The following is a 22,159-nucleotide window of genomic DNA, read 5'->3' as shown; positions in this document are numbered from 1 at the left end:
CTGTCTAATATTCGTTTTAGAAATTGTCGCCGCTAGCCTAGCCTAACGTTCTGATTTAACATCTTAGTAACTATCGGGGCATTGCTGAGTGCTCTCGATCTTTTTGAGTCCCTCTTAAGTTTTGTTTACAATAGTGTTACCCCGATTTTGATTGGTTCTTGCATGCTCAAGAAAGATTCAAAAAGATTAGGAGCACTCAGCATTGCTCCGATAGTTACTAAGATGTTGAATCAGGACGTTAGGCTAGGCTAGCGGCAACCATTTCTAAAACGGATATTGGACAGTCTCAAATTAATAGGGACTTTGGGACAAGTTTTGACAAACCATAAGGTGAGTTGTGCAAGACATGACTTGAAACTTGGAATATTTTGACATGATGGGTGGCGCTGTCGATTGGTTTAGTTTTTGTGTGTGCTGCTCATCGGATTGGTGAGATATTTGGATGGATACTTTTGTTTTTGCTCAGAACTACGTGGACCTTTGTTGTTATTTTGTGTGTGTAGACTACGGCCCGATCTCGGCTTCGGCAATATCCCCGCTGAAGGACACCTGTGGAACTAACACTAAAGCTTGATTCTTTTCGTTTGCTCACGATTGGAAAATGCAGATATCTGGAAACCAGGGTTCTTATTCAGCAATCGGATCCGGATTCTGAATGTAAGATACCAAATGCTTGCAACAGTTAGGGTATTAAATACACCCACACACACGAAGATCATTAATGAAGCTACAGTCATACCTCGACATACACTAGGTTTCCATGACGCGCATAATCCGCGAATTTGAGCCAATCCGCAAGTTATCCCCGGCATGGAAACGGCATAAACGGAATCCATCGTGCTTGCAAATCATGAAAACGGCACTTGCGATTAATGCGCATTAGAATATCGATGGCTATTACATTAAAAACATTTTCACGCTTCAGTCGTTTTTATTTCGGTTTCAGCAGTTCCGAACGATTGCTGCTCAGCTTAGCATGACAAGACTGCATAGCTATTTATAGAGTCATTAATTGAGCTAATACTTGACCTATGGTGTCAAGCGCTGGCGTTAAATCCGCATCGACAGGTGTTCATTGAAACACTCGATTGCAAAGTAACTCAACTTGCGAATCATGCGAATGATGCGAATGATGTGAGTCATGGAAACATAGTGATACCAGCCTAATTCGTTCTACAGCTGAGCTAGCATGTCAATTAACTCGTGTCTCAAGGCACTATTTCCTATATAAAATATTTAAATACAAATTAATCCATTACCATACGATGAAAGAAACCACATAAAACAAGATATTGCAGTAGAAAAACATGTTTTTAATTTTTGTAATTCAGTACCTACGCTAACATCGCTAACTAACGCTAACTAGAATCTGCTATAAAATGTAACATTACTATGTACACTACAGTAAGTTTTTACCTTTGAAAAAGACTTAGTGGCTAGCGGCGGTCTGAGAGAAACTTGATAGCAACGCGTTCGGTACAATAAACTTCTGTGATGCTACGCAACAGAAACTTTGAAATTAATTTACAAGAATTTAGCTTACTAAACACACACTTGAAGGTAAATTTTAATCATTTACTAAACTTACTCTAATTTTGTCACCTGAATTTAATTTTTTTACTGTTTGACGCTTTTCTGCCTCGATTTACTATAGCTTTTAAGCGACCTTTTAAAAACTTTTTTTAAACTGATTCGAGAAGGACTAAGCGATGCTGTTCTCAAAAACGGCCTCTCACATACTTTGCCATATATAGTGGCCATCGAGAACCGGCTCGTATCTCGAAGATTACTCGTATCTCAAGAGAGAAACTTGCTTGAAATTTTACTCGTATCTCAATCTTCTCACATGTTGGGCACTCGTATGTCGTGGTATGACTGAATGCATTCAACCTCCTAGAGAAAAGAGCAAGAGACTAGAGGGAAACTATTGGTCACGAGGTCAATATTCCTACTTGTTGAAAAAAATTTATAAATCAAGATGGAAAACAGAAGTTTGTAATGTCTATAGGAGATAGAACTCACGACAGCCAGAGCTGGGCACGAAGGAGAGAGCAAGAGATATAATGGCGGCTATTATTAGAATTATTAGTGTGACATCCTGCAGGGCCTCCCAGACCAGCTGTAGAAATGTCTTGGGTGGTTTTGGAGGAATGACATTAGCTCCGTACTTAATTTGGTGCTCCTTGATCTCACCTGGACTGCCACCCAAACCTACAATCAACAATAGAACATAGCCTCAGTCTTCAATTATGAGGACTGAAATGACTAGACAACTAACAAGGAGACAAGGAAAGGCTTATGTTTAAGTTTTCATGTTGGGTAACCAGCCTGACTGGTTTAAGCATAGACATTGGCTGGACACGCTACAACAGGACAGCCACTGGCTCTCATGTACATTCCTTTATAAAACCATCAAGTCATTTATTACTTTGTAAATCTTAAGTAAGGGTCATAATATTTTCGTGCTAAAAATCAAACCAAAATTTGAATAATCGGAAAACAAACTTACAGAAGAATTAGTAGCTGATTTTTACAGGTTAATACAATATATAATAAAATAAAGCAATAATATAGGTATGGTCAGGCATACAAGTAATGAAACTCATAACCATAACTTATACTAGTAGCTCTGCAGATGTGAATTCATTCGGGAAAAAAATTGTTATATGACAAAAAATTGTTTTGCAAGCATCAAAAGTCATCGCAAATATTTAGAGCTATAGGCTACTGCTTTGGCATCACCTCCTCCTGTACACCAGTATTCCTAAACAAAACTAATCAGTAGCCACATTCAGCACTTGATACAGCCTTCCCGGCCGCGTGAAATTAGACACAAACAGCATAACTGTATGAGAAACTGTCAAACTTCAATAAGACCAAAACTCAGATTTAAAGTCTTTTACCATTATTTCTAAATGTGGAACATGCTGCTGCAGTTAATATATATATATATTATATATATAAACTAGCTGTGCTACTCGTCATTGCCCGGGTAATAAAGAAGCCTTTGGACAGAAAATAGATTTGTATTTAACATATAACAACATTTGTCACCCTAACTTTCAAACTACATATCATGAGAAAAGTGTTTTGTGTAGCTGAAATAAATTAAGATAGAAAATAAAAACAACTGTAAAGGTTTTCAAACTTTGTCAAACAACTTTTAAACTCATATGTTTCGTGCAGGTCAAATAAATTTTACAAAATAAAACGATTATAAAAAGGTTTAGATGTAAATGTAAAATGATTAGCAAGTATTAGCTAAATTAAGTCTGTTTTGCTACGATTACAATAAAATATGATTCGGTAATGATACAATTAATACGAACTGAGAAAACAAAATAAAAATCCGTAGCATATAGAATTAATAATAACAATTCTTGCATAGAAGTGTGTGTCTATAAAAAAGCTTACTGTTCCATCAGAAGCAATTCATAAAAATGATATAATTAATCGCGTGAGAAGAATTGACCTTGACCCCAGATATAGTAACTGAACCTTATGAAAAATATTTCTTAACAGGAACATCGTAACGCATGGGCGCATTGCTAAAATAATTAGCATGCACATGGGGTATTCAGTGTATGAAAACATCTTTAATCAACATGCTGTTCTAGCTCAGTGGTAGAGCGTCAGATAAGAAATTCGTCTTGAGTTCAAATCCATCAGGGTGCGGAACTTAAATATCAAGATTTTAATAGCCGGTTTGACAAAGAAAAGATCCACAGATTTGAGAAATATATATCTCAAAGTTTGTCATTATCTGTTCAGATGTCTGTCTGTCTGTCCAATTATAGCTATTAAAATACTGGAATGAAAATTTGTTATGGGCTGGATTTGAACTCACAGAGATTGCAACTGCAAGTTTCTAACCACGCATTTAACCACTGAGCTACACTGTCCTTATAATTTCATCGCTTTCACCATATACCGTATACCCTTTTCTTGATTGCACATGCTATATGACGTATTAATTGACACATTGCGTCCACGCGTTACGATGCCCCTGTTATAAAATATTTTTCGCCCAACTCCAAAAAACACAACGCTTTTTTGTCCTTGCCATACTAGGGTGAATTTGTTTCCGTCATACGATATCAACAATAATTTTTCTCGAAATTAAAATTTGGCGATTGCTGGACTGATAACGATAAAATAACAAAAATACTGACATGCTATTTTGCTGCTCAGTTTAGCGTTATCCGTTGTGGTAAAAGAAAATTTGCAAACAGATAAGTGATAAAAATTTAGTTGGATGTTTGCAGTTTACTAAAATACATGTATACTAAAACCTCGTTTAAGTATGTGTTTAGTAAGCTAAATTCATTTAAGTTAGATTCAGCTTTTGTTACACTTCTGTCTCAAAGGTAAGAACTCTTCACGTAGGACATTGTAATGTTACATTTTCTTGCAGGTCATAACCACAAAATGCACTAAAGTTATTGTAAGTAACTATAGTTACTAAGGTTAACATATTGTTTTTTTACTATTTTTAATGATGATGATTTCGATAATTTTTACCAGGAGGTGATTGCATTAGATAATGACCATGGGTTTCTATACCACTCTATGCAATATTTTCACCTTGTGATGCCACCACTAAAACGAACTACAATCTTATAACTGTATACCAAATAATTTTTCATTGTAATCGTAGCAAAACAGACTATATTTAGCCATTACTTGCTAAAGATTTCACATTTAAACACCTTTACAGTTTTATTTTTCCTCCCAATTTATTTCAACAAAACACTTCTTCCATGATACGAAATTTGAAAGTTAGTTGTTTTAAACCTTTACAGCTGTTTTATTTTTTTCTCAATTCATTTGAACTGCATGAAAAACACTTTTCTCACGATATGATGTTTAAAAGTTAAAATGATAAAGGTTGTATACATAAATAAAAATACATTTTTTGCCCAAAGACCTTTTTATTACCCGGGCAACACCTGGCATTCATCTAGTCTTTACTATAATAAGAGCCGTGTCTGTCTGTCTGATGCCATGATTGGATATTGACAACAAGAATTGCATCGCAAAAATTCAAACTCACAACAATCAGCTTCGCACACCGACACGCTAATATCTGCGTCAACAGACAACCTTTGTCCACATTGGAATAATTGTGCACATAGTTATTATACCATAAGATTTCTCACTGCGCACTAGACTGCTAGTTTTTATTATAATAAGTGGTATGTCAGCCTATGCCTGAAGCCACAGTTGGAAGCTGAAAAAGAATTGCATTGTACAGGATTCGAACATGCAACATTGGGCTAGGTCACACAATGCACTACCACCATGGCCAACCATTAACCTTCTACATTAGAATAATTGTGAACATACTTATTCTCTGTGCTTTACCCACACACCTGATGATCTCTCACAGCACACCATACTGCGGTTACTAATAAATATAATTTGAGCCACTACTACACAATAAAACGAGAAGATACAGACAAACTTCAACATAGGATTCGAATTCATTGACGATTTTCTTCATATGCTGAATTATTCCGTTCAACTTGTTCCAAAGTTTAAAAACTTGATGATCGTGCATAGCATTATAACAAATGCATTATATCAATCTGCACGCCAAAAACATAATTTTTATATAAATAATTAAATTGTGTAATACAACGATCCGCGCTACTTGGTGCCTCTCCTTCTACGGCTGAGTGCCTCACGGTTTATTAAAGTTTTATCCTGCATGACACTGAGGGGGTGACGAGTTCAGTATACATTTGACAAAGCGATAACAGATGAAAAAGCAAACTATTAGCCTATGGGCCTCTAAGATTATCAACTAAATCTGTAAAACAAATATTGTTGAACTATCTTATCGTTTGTCAATGCTACATAAGCGAAGGCTATTCGAGTGATTTTTTCCCGTCACAAGATCTTTTTGCAGCATGCTACTTACCATAGCAGCATACTACTTACTATTGCAGCATGCTACTTACCATTACAACATGCTACTAATCATAGTAGCATGCTACTTACCATAGAAAAGATGAACCAATCTATAAGGATGTTTTCAGCTAATACAACCTGATGAAGCAAATATTAGAATTATTGACTACCTTCATTTTTACCCAATCTGGGTCACAATAGATATGCTACACTTTATCCACTACGTGAACAATATGAAGAGCGTCTACGTGAACAATATGTACGTCTCACCTACAGTATTGGTCGCCATTACCATAATACCTGAAAGACCGGTGTAATCAGTAAACATATTTTTATTGTCACGTCGCTTGTACATTAAAGACATTTGGATTGACATATGACGTTGGCAGTTTGGGAGACAAATGGTGAATAAGTAGAAGTAGTGATAAAGATACGGAGTTGTTTCAACTTACACTATGTCAGCTTCAAATTAAAAACTATTTACATTCTTTTCTTTAGGTATTTAATATTTGTATATGTTATATTTAGTTATCATGGCCAGCCTCCCCATTTCTACTCATTCTAAGCCAACCTTACTTAGTGTCACTTTTGTTTTCTTTCTCATGATAACTACTGGAGAGGTTCAGAAATTTTATAAAACATGATTATTTACACTTTTTCTAAAATTTCTTGCGCTAATTCTAAGGAGAACACTGCGTTCTTTTTGTGATGCTCTCTTATTTTTCTTCTTCGATACTAATGCAATTCTCACAGGTTTTGTCTAATTCATGATTTTAAAATTTATAAAAGGAAAGCATGAAGCACTGATTTAGATTATTGCAGAACCAAATTACAGCGCACTCTTGCGTTACGTTACAGGGAGTGCTGTTTAAGATTATTCAGACATTGCATAAGCAAACTACAGTGCATCTATACAGTGCACCCACAGGTTACGACGTCCCAGTTTTACAGCTTTTTCGCCTGACCATGTAGAACACGATGTTTTTCCATCCCCTCCGTAGCACATTTTTTTCGTCATACAACATCAACAAGAATGTCTCTCAAAATTTAAATTTGGCAGTTGGTGTTGTGTATATGTCGGAACAACAAAGATGCCAATATGCTATTCTCCAAAATCCCTCCCTAAACGCCTGAAAGAGATACGATGCTAGCTCACTCTCAGTTCAGCATAATTTATTATAAGTTATTGTGAAAACGAAACTGAAACAGATAATAAAGATTAGGAGAATGCCAAAATCAAAGTTTAGTTTAGTAAAATACATACTAAAGCTTAGCTTTGTGCGTGTGCAGTAAGATAAATTTATTTAAGTAAAATTCAAAGTCTGTTGTATGTCTGTCTCGAAGGTAAGAGTTCCATATGGTACATATTGTACCTAGTAATGTTACATTTTATTGTAGATCATAACCACAAAATACACTAAAGTTACTGCATTTAACAATTATTATTTTTTTAATTTTCAACTAAAGATTATTAATTTTGTCATATGTACAGTACATCATGTACGTGTATAAAATCTTGATAGTTTTTACCGGAGGAGAGGGGGGTGGGGAGAGGGGGGTGTTTGCATTAGATAATTACTATGGGTTTCTATATTCCTCTATACAACATTTTCGCCTTACGAGGTCAACACCGAGGTCAACACCGAGGTCAACACCGGAATGAATTAATTTCACATGGTAGGGGTTTAAACACTAGACTCAGCTTTATAATTAACTAACTCTACCATAACTGTAGTACTAATGGTTTGTATCGACAACTTTTCTCCTTTGTCTTATTACTTTCACTCAATTTACGATCCATGATTGTGGTTATTTTACAATAAGTTAAGGGAGATGGCACCTCCAACATCAATTTACAATGATTTGTTCATATATTTCTAAACAACAAGGTCTACTCTGCGAAGGGAAAATAATAAAAAATATTTTATAGGTGTAAAATAAAGCCAAACAACCATATATTGTTGCTATAATAGGATCGGTGTCTATCTGTCTGGCCGTCTATTCACTTCCAGGGTTCAAGGTTGGGAAAAAATTTAGCTTTTGACAATATTCCAACTAGTGACATTCATATTGGTAGACTGACACCTTAACATCTGCATCAATTTATCGTCTTTTACGCACTTTTGAATAACTGGACAGCTACTGATGCTACATGCTTTATCGACACATCTGACGATCTCTCATGGTGAACTAGAGTGCCAGGTTATTTGCTTATATAATAGATATATACATGTTCATCATTTTCTCTCCCAAGAACGACAGGATAAAAAGCGCTATCTTTAACGCCAACTACGAGATTTTCATTATTCAAACTGAATTTGAGAACTTGCACCAACTTGTCACTTTACGTTATATGGAACTTCTTACGTAGTATGAAGCAAAAACTTAACATAAATTCTTTATGTTATGTGGAATTTACATTATAGAAAGTATATGTTATAGGAGCGTCTACTGTATAGCATTACTACATGTATATACTAGGGTCCAAGCTGAAAATAATGATTGGGAAACTCTTCATTTTGTTAGCATGTAGGAGTGACTACAGATGAGCTGACAATTTGAATAAGCATTTGTCAAGCAATGTCAAGGTAAACCTTAATTTCCATATAGTTCATGCGCAGCGGCTACATGCTCGTAAGATTGTCAGCAATGAAACGGTAAACCTACGTACTAAATGCTAATGGCTACTGGCAGAGGTCAGCGCAAGAGTTAAGCGCTATCCGACTAGCAGGAGAAACTCTAGACAACACTCCTTCAAAACGCATTGTGTAGGTGAAGGTCAGAATTTTTGTAGCATAAGATTGCTGTCGAAGTCTCGATGGCAATATGTGAGCCACACTTTGTAACTTCAGTCTTCTGTTAAGACCAACCATTTTCAACATGACCTTGACATTTACATTGCAACTCAACATTACATCGCAACCTGGGTAAGCGCTCAAAGGCGGCACAGCTAATGTGAATGAAAGCCGCAGTCTCAGCTCGCGGTATTTGGCTGGGTGAGATGGCCACCAAGCTATCGAGGCCAATGTGGGAACTACTCTTACCATAAAGGTTGTCTATGCTACAGATAATTAGCCTGGTTTCCATGCCAACAACCTCCCGCAGCGCAACACTGACAAAAGGCTAGACAGCCTGCCATCTGATCATGTAAAGCCATGGCAGCAATGATCACTTGGCCAGGCTGCTATGGAACAATGCACAGTAGATAGCCAGAATGAAGATTTTAGGGCAAAGGGGCATTCAGCACATATTAGTGGTTGCCAAGACCAGCCACAATCGCGATGCTGTGTACATACATGTAGTTGCTAGTTAACCATCATACCAGCACTTCACTTGTTCTAATACATATAGACAATTGATTATGCCTTTTCCAAGGCAATTTCACCAAACATGTTTACATTTTCCTTACTCACAGAGGAGGCAACACAAAGGGATAGATGGCTTCTCACTCAAAAAGTGTGCTCAGCCTTAACAGAATTACCAATTGAGATAAAATTATTGTGAAGCCATCTGAAGACTTCAACGGAAAAACGATCAATGTCACATTTGCTCAAACATGAGATATAGCCATTTTAAAGTTTAAAAACTTGGACATTGATCAGTTTTGCAAAGAGCTAGTCTATTTTAAGTAGGGATATCCCTTGACCTGAATCATTTTTGCTGAAAGTTTGTCACAGAGACTAAACTTTGTGGCCAGAACTATCTAATGGAAATTGAACTTAGTATTTTGAGTAAATGTGACATTGATCGTTCTTCCGTTGAGGTCTTCATCTGGATGTTGAATGCTAAACCTGTCGTGAAAGCACACACTTGGGCCTTTGTCAACCACTCAAGTGAGACTTCCCGACGAGGTATTCTCTAACCTTAAAGGTTGACTTGCAACAAAATTCACATTACAGTTATTTGATATCAAAAGATTCACCATGTTTTACTCCGTTGTGTTGTAAGTGCCAAATATGTGGAAATGCGATTACAAGCTCCTAAAAGCTAAAAAACAAAAAGCCGCCGCAGATTGGAATCTCTTTATTTATTTGACGTATTCATTACAGTTTGGTTATTGTCTTGTCACGTGATGTTCTCACGTGAATTGAAAGGCCAATAAAAAGCTCAATATCAAACTTATCGTAGCACTAGTTTAAGACAAACACTTCGGGTTTCACCGAAGACCCCGTATCAAATATAAATGCTCGCTACTTTACAGTTTTGTTTCGGCATTATTCAATCGACAAGTCATAATCTGATCAAGTGTAAACAGAAACCATTTACCACAGCTACGTAATATTTGAGCCGTTTTGGAAAGAGAATCCAAACTACGGCGGTCTCGTGTGGCTGCGATTAACTGTTCATTTTTTAGCTTTTAAGAGCTTGTAATCACATTTCCACATATTTGGCACCTATAACACAGCAGAGTAAGACATGGTGAATCGTTTCATATCAAATAACTGTAATATGAATGTTGTTGCAAGTCAACCTTTAAGCTTCTCTAATAAGTTTTAATTCACAGAAAATCTCGCAATGCGCACTCAGTTATAACTCAAGCAAACACCGAATATCAAACCTTCTTACCAGAGTCTGCAGTTGTGTAGAGTTTCTCACAGATATTGCCCACGCCTCCATAATAATCCTGGATGCGCTGTACTGCCTCCAAACCTCTCAGCTCCATCAATGCTCTCAGCTCTTCAACTGATACGGATAAGTATTCTACATCACGCTGGCTGTGGAAAACTCCTGCTGCTGAGTCTACCTCAGTTTTCCCATCTATTTCATCCAGGGGAATTACATCATGATCACCAGATGCCATCTTTCTACTGGCTACAACATAAAATAATATTTGCCAGCTAGTTGATTATGGCCCTTACATGACTTACAGTCACAACCATTGAATCACAGGAAACATAGTCAGACCTTGACATACGACCTCCATGCGTTTTAAGATACAAATTCATTAAATACAAATTAATCCTTCCTCTGAGAAAACGACTTAAAAACAGGATATTACAATGGAAAATGTGCTTGCATTGTTCTTCTTCACTACCTATGCTCGCAAAGTAACAAATACATTGTACCTATCTAGTGGTTAAGATCTGCAATAAAATGTAACATTATTAAGGTCTGGCCACACGTAACGAATTATTCGTTCAATCTGACCGAATCCACGAATTTCACAGAATTCACAGATCTATTCTGCCGAATATCATAGATTCGTCTGAGCTGTGCATGCACACCGAATTCGTTACCGAAACGCGTTTAATTGGCTAACCAATTTTTTTAGCGAGCACGATTCTATTAGCTTTGACAAGTGATATAGTCCAAGACACGTACGACGACCCACAATAAAAGTTTCATCGCGATATTACTTGATACATACGATGCAACTGCCTATATGCGCTATTGTTGGTTCTCTCTCGTTGGTTCACCATGACAGGAACTTCTCATCGTGTATCCAGAATTTCTTTTAGATATTTTAGAAGTTATGAATTATTTCTTTTTCAATAATAGTAATTTCTTTTTATGCAGCAAAAGCTCCGTCGCAAAAACAGTCGCTATCTCTAGCTCAAATAGGCAGTTGCATCGTATGTATCAAGTCATATCGCGGTCATACTTTTATTGTGTGTCGTCGTACGTGTCTTGGACTATATCACTTGTCAAAGCTAATAGAATCGTGCTCGCTAAAAAAATTGGTTAGCCAATTAAACGCGTTTCGGTAACGAATTCGGTGTGCATGCACAGCTCAGACGAATCTATGATATTCGGCAGAATAGATCTGTGAATTCTGTGAAATTCGTGGATTCGGTCAGATTGAACGAATAATTCGTTACGTGTGGCCGGACCTTTATACATGTACAGTACTGTGTTGAATTCTTACCTCCCAGACAGACAACAGCGGCTAGTGGTGTACCAACAGAGGTGTGAGAGAGACATGACAGCAATGTGTTCGGTACAATACACTTTTGTGACGCTACGTTACAGAAACTTTGAATTTAACTTCAATAAATTTAGCTTACTAAACACACTTAAAAATAAGTAAATTTACACTAAACTTAATTTTGTTTTCATTTTTTTATCTTAATATCTTACTTATATTAATATCTCAACTATTTATCATTTTCCGCCTTGGGCCTATTCGCCTTATTTTTTACTTGCTTTCACCTTCCCTTCAATCCGGCCATTTTAAAACTTGTTCAAACTGATCCGACAAGAAAAACCGAACAATGTTGGTTTCGTAAGCAGCCTCTGCCTACTCGACCAGCAGCCACCTAGCGAGAACCGCCTCGCATGCTCGTATCTCAACCTTGGCTCGTACCTCAAGGCGAAAACGTGCTTGAAATTTTCCTCATATCTCAAATTTTTCACATGTAGAGACCCTTGTATGTCGAGGTAAGACTGTAATCAACATTTAAATGGGTGAGTTGGTTTGTTAAACAATATCTGACATGATGACAGCATAGCCCAAATTTTCGCACTATTTATATGAATCCATATAAATATTAATAACCGAGTCATGTTTTTTGATGAGCAAATACCCTTGTAATACGACCATAATTAACATACTGCTTGTTTAAATAGTCGTAGAGTGTCTATATCGATTAAGATGTTTTTCAATATCCCCATAATTATCCCTGATACTTATATGGTTACAGTTAGCACTGCAGTGTTCTGTGTTCATAACTACAGCTTTGACCAGTCTAAGGGGGTGACATTTCTACCTACTTCATAACAACTTTCTATCAGCTTGACTCTATGCTATCTATGTGTACCTACTTCGCTCCAGTGTTTGTTCCTAACTCAAGTAGCTAGCATACATTTCTGTTATGCATGTAGCAAATCAGCTAATGCCACATTTACAACGTTGTACGCTTAAAACATGAGAAAATCGTGTAAATATTATGGCATAGTCGGTATGTCATCAAAAAGGCCTATGCAGTTTAATGTAAGTCACAACAGGAAGAAAACGAGCTGAGATTCCAAAAACCATTCTGAGTTTTCCTAAGCCTTTATTTACTTATTCCCTCATCGATCAGATTTCTAGCCTGATAGAATGATTTCTAGCGAGGTTCATATAGTCAAAATCATCACTTGAAATAATCAAACTTTAACACAAGGTAAGCAAAGTGTTTCCAAGAGCTGCCTTAACCGACTAGGATCACATTTGTAGATTCTTGTCTCTTTCAACCATTTTGCTGCCAGACAGTCACACCCTCAAAAAAATTAAATTCAATTCTTACAAATTTGGGAGGCATCATTTTGTTTTATTGAATACCAAACAGGCTTCTGCCTCAGACCACCTACAGTTTATGTCGCTTCCTGAGATACAAAACCTCTAAATCTATAAATCTTTTACTTTACGATTGAGGAAGTCAAATATCACTCCAACAATCTGATAGAATATTTTATATCAGTTTAGTGGGCAATTTATAAACAGGACCGCAATACATGAGCTCTTTTTACCTTTGATTCTTTTTATTGATTTGATTATTTTTACTTCAAATTGACCACAGCCACCTGTGGCAATGGGCAGACAAGTCCTACTGAATAAAGTTGCTCATTCTATGGCAAGAGCTATAGCCATTCAGCAGATCTAGATGAAGCAATTCCATGCAACTGAGTGCTCACTCGACTCAATAAAAACTTTCCAAGGTCAGGCTTTATTCGAGATGTTTCTTAGACTAGTGTTTTGTTTTAAATTTTAGGTAATTTTTGTTTCCAGAACATTAAAATTAGTATAGAAAACGTACAATGTAAATAATCTGTTCTGAGAACGTGTTATGGGGATTTTACATTGTACCAAGCGTACATTACATGTAAATAGTTTAATCAGTATTAAGATTTCCCCAAAGTCACCCATCAGCTTTTGAAAATGAAAAAACTAAACTTAACTTTTCAATTCAATGATTGTACAGTAATTGTGGTATTAATGGTTTGCATCAACAACTTTTCCCTTTTGTCTTATCACTTTTACTTGGTTTAGGGTGCACAATTACAGTTATTAACAGATCTACGCCGCTGATAAACACGACGTGTGCACACATTTATGATTTCTATGGGTTGTTAATGAACTATTAGAAATATATACATGCATGCATACATATATACTTCACACTATATTTATGAGTGAAGTGAAATCAAGCTTATTCCGTGAGAAAGTAAAACTGCGTGCTTTGATTTGCTATGATTGGCTGTCAAAACCAAATAAGCGTTTGCAAATTTAGCCAGTTCAAACTGCATTTCAGCCAATCTTCAGCACAGTCCAGCCGAAAATCCTAATACTACTAAATTCATGGGTTCAACGAGATTTTGGACAAAACTCCCATTTTTCGGCCCATATCCATTAGGCTAAGCGTAGCAATTAAGAACGCCTGTGCAATGCCATGAAACTGGAAGATATATTCGATACTAGCTGTGCCTCCCGGTGTTGCCCGGGTATTAAAAATCGCTTATAAACAATGAGATGTGATGAGATTTGCTTACCACTTGCTGGCAGGCAACTCTCAAGCAAGTGGTTGGCCGTTGCCAAGTGGCCTGGCACATTGCCAATGGAAAATTCCACTAACCTAGTTAGTAAGCTTCAAATGCTGGTAGACAATGACATTGCGTTAGCATTGTTGCCCAGCTAGGCTATTCTAATAATAGCTATAGCCGGAATGCAGACAGACATACGACACACGGACACTCTTTGAAAAATCTAAATATAGATATAGATGTTAATCTCTAACCCAGATTGGCTGACCATGACAGCATTCTGTGCTTTTGGAAAGTTGAGAGCTTTTATCAAGGCTCACATTTGAAGGCACTTCTATTCTAATCTATTCTATTACATTCCTTAACACTTTCAAACTGTGAGAAAGTCCTCTATAATTCATGATGACTGACATTACAAAAACACTACTGACCAATGAGCAGTTGCAATGACCGAATTGCTCATCAAACCAAAGAGTATACAGTTTAAAGAGTAGCAAGTGTATTTGCTTGTTTATTGTCCTTTTGCACCCAATATTATTTATTTACACAACATGCACTGCTGGTTTACCGGGAATTTCTGTCGCACACTCAGAAGTTGTGGGAGATCATGTTTGGTTTGTTTGTCGATAGCAAACAATTTATAGAATTTCCAAAGCGTCAGGCAAGTGAGTTCGCTTGAATTTTCATGCCAAGGCTAACAGTGCAGCATTTAAGCGCCTGGTACTAAATTTCTATATCTTTAAAGGTTGACTTGCAACAAAATTCACATTACAGTTATTTGGTATCAAAAGGTTCACCATGTCTTACCCTGCTGTGTTGTACATGTAGGTACAAAATATGTGAAAATGTGATTACAAGCTCTTAAAAGCTCAAAAACGAACAGTTAGTCGCCGCCATCACGAAACCGCCGTAGATTGAAATCAGTTTATTTCTCTGACATAGTCATTACATTTGGTTATTGTTTTGTCACGTGATGTTCTCACGTAAATTGAAAGGCCAATAAAAGGCTCAATATAAAACTTCTCGTAGCACTAGTTTATGACAAACACCTCGGGTTTTACCGAAGACCCGTATCAAATATAGATGCTCGTTAGTTTACAGTTTTGTTTCGGCTCGGTCTAATCATCCAGTCGTAATCTGACCATGTGACCCAAACTTTGCGAATAATTTCTGCAGCATTTTTCGAATATCACAGGTGACCAACAGGCTCATCGTGTTTATCATGACGAGTCTCCTTGATATGTACTCCTTCGAGCTAAGGTTAAAAAATTAAACGAATTTTATTGGTAGGTTTTGAGATATCAGTGTTCAAAATGACAGCATTACAATGATGATGAAATAGGAGCGTAACAACAATAGACATGGTTTTATTGAATGCGTGAAGTATATTTGTGAAAATATCTCGACGAATGAGGTTACGTGAAAGTGTAAACAGAAGCCATCCTGTACAACTACGTCCCATTTGAGTCATTTTGAAAAGAGATTCAAATTTACGGCGGTCTCGTGATAGCTGCGATTAACTGTTCGTTTTTGAGCTTTTAAGAGCTTGTAATCACATTTCCACATATTTTGCACCTACAACACAGCAGAGTAAGACACAGTGAATCCTTTGCTACCAAAAACTGTAATGCGAATTTTGTTGCAAGTCAACTTTTAAAGGACTATCTTTAGCATGAGTGAGCACACTTACTAAATTGGTTTCTCTGAAATAAATAACATCATCAAATCATAGCGCAACTCTACGCAGAAATATAGTTGTTCAATAGCACTGTTAGTGTTCAATACAAATATCAAAATTCAATAGAATTATTAGTGTTTAACAGAATTATTAATGTGTAATATAGTTATTATAGATTCAGAATGAAGATATTTTTGATTAGATAGGAAATATTCAATATTCATGACCAAAGGTTGGTGATATTATCACAAGTACTCATGCTATCAAATTAGTCAAATTCGAAGGCGTGAACAAAGAGATCTGCTAATTATCCTTTCCACCAAGGCTCACTGAAAGGCATACATCATCTACAGCAACTAAACTTGAAAGAGCTCAGCATGATCCATAAGCTCAAGTAACATTATTAAATGTTACTTCCAGTCATATTGTTTAAGGAACTTTGTGCTCCAGGGAGACTGTACTTAAGTACCACACTGTACTTGAACTACAGTTAACAGATAACTTCAAGGATAAGAAAACATACAACAAAAATAGTAAGTTGTATATGAACTAAAAAATTGCAAACTACAGGGTGTTGTGCATTACAACTCTCTATCCTACGCCTACCCAGCTCTGTAATTCGCATCTCTATCCTACGCCTACCCAGCTCTGTAACTCGCATGTCTATCCTACGCCTACCCAGCTCTGTAACTCGCATGTCTATCCTAAGCAAATAATTCTTTTCACTTTTTTAGTTTCAAATTGATGATCTACTCTACAAATGTCAAAAGAAATGCTAAAAATTAAGAGCTTGATTAAAGTGGTATTAACATAGTGAAAATATAAAACAAGATCTGGTACAAATACTCTACCAGTACAATACCAGTATAACACGATGCCTCAAACACGCTAACATGTAGCAAAGACCACACAAAATGAACTGCTAATGAGCTGGCATAATAGGCCTTCTATATGGCAGCCAGAGTGGGGGCACCTGCAGTAGTGGAGCACCTGCAGCGCCGCCGCCATACAAGTTGGCGCTATAAAAGTCAGCTGACCCGTAATGAGACTATTAATAAAATGCAACAAGACTCGTAACTCTCAGTGTGATTGAGAGACAACGAAGACTACCAAAGTAGACACATGTAAGAGCTATTTATAGCCGTTAATGTCCAGAATAGCTAATGTCCAGAATAGCTGATGGCCAAACGTATTTGCCATGATTTCTGAAAGCGGCTTGTCCAAAATAATCATGGTTCTTGATTCAGAAGCCTGGTAACTAGCCTCGGGACCAGTACTTCAGGCGGACACATCAAACTCTGGTAGCATTTAGCAACATCAACTCTAGTTATGTTCTAAGGTTGCCCAACAGGGATAACATGATTATTATTGACATTTCGCCTCGTGTACACCGTCTCTTACATCTGTGTGCTCAACATAATTAGAATAATTGATTTCAGATTTCATATATCCTAATAATCCATGGTTTAGACAGAGTAAAAGAAATCAAATATCCAACAAGTGCGTCTGGCAATGTTACAAGCAGCCATGGCTGTAGTCTCACTAAGCGTAGGTTAAGTTTATTAACCTATTTATTAAGTAAGTTTATTGATGTTGAAGCCAGTAAATAAGTATACCTACTGCGGAACTAGACGTACAAGCATTGTGCTACTTAGTCGGTGCTCACTATCAAGGTTACTTATAAATCAACTCCCTCGTACATTCATAACATTCAATGTTTCTATAGAGTAGATGAAGTGGATTTGGAGTTGTGTGCACGCTGAGTTACCGTGCAATAAGTGTTTTAATGGACACTCGCGTGTTGCGGATTAACATGTGTGTTTTGTTAAAAAGATAAGGAATTCTATGTCAGAGGTCGTAGCGGCACACTGCCGTCTCGCGCAAAGCAAAATAGGAATGACCGAAGTGTGGCAAATGTTTAAAGTGGAGTAGCTTGTGCGGTATTTTCTTCATCATCCGCAAGGGTCGTCTCCATCTTTGCAAGCATAAAGCATTCAATACAAATTTGCGAGTAACCAAACTTGCTCGACTTTCGAGATTTTGCCATTTACCATCTTGCGGATGATGAAAACTTGCGGATTAACCCCGTGATGAAAACGTAGCGATTATTTAAGAATTCCTTTTGTCACCCGAAAGAGATACCTAATGCCTGTAACCAGAATTATGTTCATCTGTTTTAATACAAAAATATAGCAAAATCTAGCGAAAATATAAAAATTGTAATATTGGGCAGTTAGTCTGGTTTGTCCAGAAGCATTTCACCTGACATGCAGCAGCTGGGCATTGAAAAATTTCCAAATTTTGCAATTATATTCTGCTCTTCCATTTATAAGTTGCACTAATAATAAAAATATTAATGTTTCTAATTATTTCTATTTGTTTGTGAAGCTGCAACTGCCAGGTGGACATCTCAGCGCCTTAATCTCCGAAAGCAATATTTTTAGAAAGAGTTCCTTCTTAAGATTCTATTCAAACGATTATATCAACCTACTACCATCGATATTTGCTGGACTGATTTCTGTCAATGGCTGTATTTTTGCCGATTTCTGAACGTATTGACATTTCGTTGATCAAATGTGTGACAGGAAAATTCAACGGTTTAAAAAGACCTTTGCATCCTCTGTTGCAATTTTTAGTTTAAGGCTTATTAAGGGCAAGCACATTTCACAACTGACTGATATTTTACTAAAGCTGTGGGGAATGCTAGCGGATTACATTTGCCAGAAGATACTAGGAAGAAATAAAGTTATCAGAGATAATTTTCAAGTAAACTAGCTTCATGAAATATCGTGCAAGAAAATGCTTAATAGAAGAAAATGCTTAATAGTTGTAAATCTTTTACATGAATTTGAAAACCCAATATCTTACAAGTGACCAGGTAGTTACTCCGACTAAAAGAGATCAATTTCATTAGCATTTCATTGCCAACATCTGCTCTACATACTGGAACTGATGAGCCTACAACTCCATGTACCTTGTTACATTGAGTACCCCATATTTCCTCTTTAGACTATCAACTCAACGCTCAAAATAGGTTTCCCAGTCAAACTAGGCCCGAAACATTAAAAATCTTAGAAAATATTCTTAAAGAAAAAGCGGAGGAGAAAGAGCAAAGAATTTGGTAACATGAAATAATAACAAAAAAGCAAACCAGCTTATATAACAAGAATACTCCCTTGGTTGAATACTCAAATAGCAGTTGGATCTAAATGTCACTGTTATACTCAGCACCAAAGGACAGCATTTTAACTAAATTAATAGTGTCGTGGTTATGCAGTGTGTCACAAGTGGTAAATATAGAACTATTAGTTAACTGCCTGGGCGCTGCCGGGTTAATGAAAAAATTCTTGCACAAAAAATGTATTTTTATTTAACATATACAACATTTACTATACTAATTATTAAAGTTCATGTTAATAGAAAAGCGTTTTGTGCAGTTCAAATAAATTTAGAGAAAAATAAAACAACTGTAAAGGTGTTTAAATGTGAAATTACTAGAAAGAAATAACTAAATAGTTAAGAATAAACATCAAAATTTATGTGAAGGTTTTTGCTTTCTACGACGTAAAAATTCCATGTCACAATGTACCAAGTCGGACGAGTTCTCAAAATCGATTTGAATGTTTATCTATCTTGCCACACTCGCAAAAGAAAAACGACACGCGTATAGTGTTATACTTGGTTATATATTATAAACGCTAATATCATAAACGTATACAACTTTTACAACAATCTAGTTCGTCGTGATAGATCGTCAGATGTGTCAACAAAACATAGCATAGGGTAGCTGCGTATCGTTCATAAATACAAAGGCAATCAATTGGTGCAGGTGTTATAGCGTTGGTCCATCAATCCAAATGTCACGAGTTGCAGTGTTGCCAAAAGTTCTCTTTTATTCTAACCTTGACCCCTGGATACAGATAGAGAACGAACAAGTAGTACCATTTTTTTGTAATACAATTGGTTGTAATGCTTTCTTGTAGACGTATAAAATATATGCTATTAGTTTTACTTTGAAGAGTACACATTGTTGTTTAAATAAATAATCAAATCGCTGTAAATGAACGTCGAAGATGTGCGCTCCCCATCAACTTATTGTAGAATTATCGCAATCATGTTCAATAAAAACCTGTGATATTGATCATAAAAAAGAGGAACGTTGTCTGTGTAAGCTAATGATGCTGCAGTTACGGTACAGCCAACAAAAAAAAGTTAAGTCAAATTTTTTCTTTATGTATGCCTAAAGGGATAAGTTTGGAAAGATCTTGGAACGGATTAGGCAATTTACATGTATTTTACTGTTCTTATAGCGTAGAATCCCTGTAACGTAAATGTTCCTGGAATGGATTATTCATGTTGAAGAAAAGCCTACTGTATAGATTTGAATATACAAAGCAGTCTAGAGCATAATGCATAATGCTACCATATAAACAATTTATTACTAATTGTATAGACAACTCCTTCTAACTTTGTGGATTACCCAAGATTTCGTGTTTGGGGCAACCCAGTCATTCAACTTAACAAGAGTAAACATACATTCTGAACCACTTATCTTTGCAGTTTAAATCAAATAATTTCCTATTACCAACATCATGTCAGCTAAACAAAAGCGAGCCGGAAATCAGTTTTCAAACCGTTATATAGATTTCTATCACAAGTAATATCTTTTACGCAAATATGACCCAAACCCAAGTTGAAACCCAAATATGACCCAAACCCAAGTTGAAACCCAAATATGACCCAAACCCAAGTTGAAACCCAAATATAACCCAAACCCAAGTTGAAACCCAAATATGACCCAAACCCAAGTTGAAACCCAAATATGACCCAAACCCAAGTTGAAACCCAAATATGACCCAAACCCAAGTTGAAACCCAAATATGACCCAAACCCAAGTTGAAACCCAAATATGACCCAAACCCAAGTTGAAACCCAAATATGACCCAAACCCAAGTTGAAACCCAAATATGACCCAAACCCAAGTTGAAACCCAAATATGACCCAAACCCAAGTTGAAACCCAAATATGACCCAAACCCAAGTTGATCGCGAAGTAACCCTGAAACGTGATGCCACTTGTACCGCATGATAATTAAGCAGATTTTGTTGAAAAATGAACGAGCAAAATTTTATTATCTGCAAATCAGACAGTGCCGAAATCAGCTGAAAATTGATTACTGAAGTTCAATCTGACAAAAATATCAACGTTCAGTGGGTGTGGTCCGTGTGTGCAATGGGTGTGGTCTCATGTGTGCATGAACAATGGTAAGTTTTACGGCTAAACATGTTCAACAGCAATATTTTATTGCTAGCATCTATAAACAATAAAAAACTGCCACTAAGATGCCGAGATCTCCTTGATTACAATCAATTGAACAGTCCCGGTTTTGAGCAACAGATAACACTTTAATTACATGTATATGGAACCTTGAACTAGGCAGTCACGTGTTACAGACAATTGTGTATAACCTGTTGAGTGATGGTAGACTATATCACATCTTTACTGATAGCATTCAACCTTCACATCATGTATAACCTGGACGGATATAACTGGAGTACCTCAGAACCTGATTGCAACCTCAGAACCTCTATGTATGCATGCATACATGTATGTATGCATGCATACATGCATGTATGCATGCATACATGCATGTATGCATGCATACATGTATGTATGCATGCATACATGCATGTATGCATGCATACATGCATGTATGCATGCATACATGTATGTATGCATGCATACATGCATGTATGCGTGCATACATGCATGTATGCATGCATACATAGAGGTTCTGAGGTTGCAATCAGGTTCTGAGGTACTCCAGTTATACCCGTCCGTATAACCTATTGAATGTTGGTAGACTATATCAGACCTTAACTGGTAGTATTCAACCTTCACATTGTGTATAACCTGTTGAGTGTTGGTAGACTATATAAGACCTTAACTGATAGCATTTGACCTTCACATTGTGTATAACCTGTCAGTTTTAGGAGCATTCCCTTTATGTCGCATCAAACATGCATCAGTATTCTGAATTCTGTTGCCTCTAGATGTCATTGCCTCTGATGGTATTTCATCAGATGTGTACAGCTTAAATTTGAATAG

At 36.6% G+C, this 22,159-nt stretch overlaps 1 protein-coding gene across 2 annotated transcripts in view; it reads right to left on the bottom strand.

The window, feature by feature from the left end:
- The window catches only part of LOC137390088 (plasma membrane calcium-transporting ATPase 2-like), a 66,973-nt gene that overhangs the window by 37,583 nt on the left and 7,231 nt on the right, over positions 1-22,159 (bottom strand). For both annotated transcript variants that reach the window (XR_010978095.1, XM_068076336.1), the window contains exons 3-4: positions 10,480-10,725; positions 2,023-2,211 (exon numbers count right to left, since the gene is read on the bottom strand). Coding sequence is in view for 1 of the 2 variants with exons in the window: in XM_068076336.1 (XP_067932437.1) it covers positions 2,023-2,211; positions 10,480-10,714 (424 nt within the window). In the remaining variant the exon portion in view is untranslated. The remainder of the gene's footprint in view (positions 1-2,022; positions 2,212-10,479; positions 10,726-22,159) is intronic.

The sequence above is a fragment of the Watersipora subatra genome, chromosome 3, assembly GCF_963576615.1.
Source record: "Watersipora subatra chromosome 3, tzWatSuba1.1, whole genome shotgun sequence".
NCBI lineage: Eukaryota > Metazoa > Bryozoa > Gymnolaemata > Cheilostomatida > Watersiporidae > Watersipora > Watersipora subatra.
This window is presented reverse-complemented; position numbering and strand designations above follow the sequence as displayed.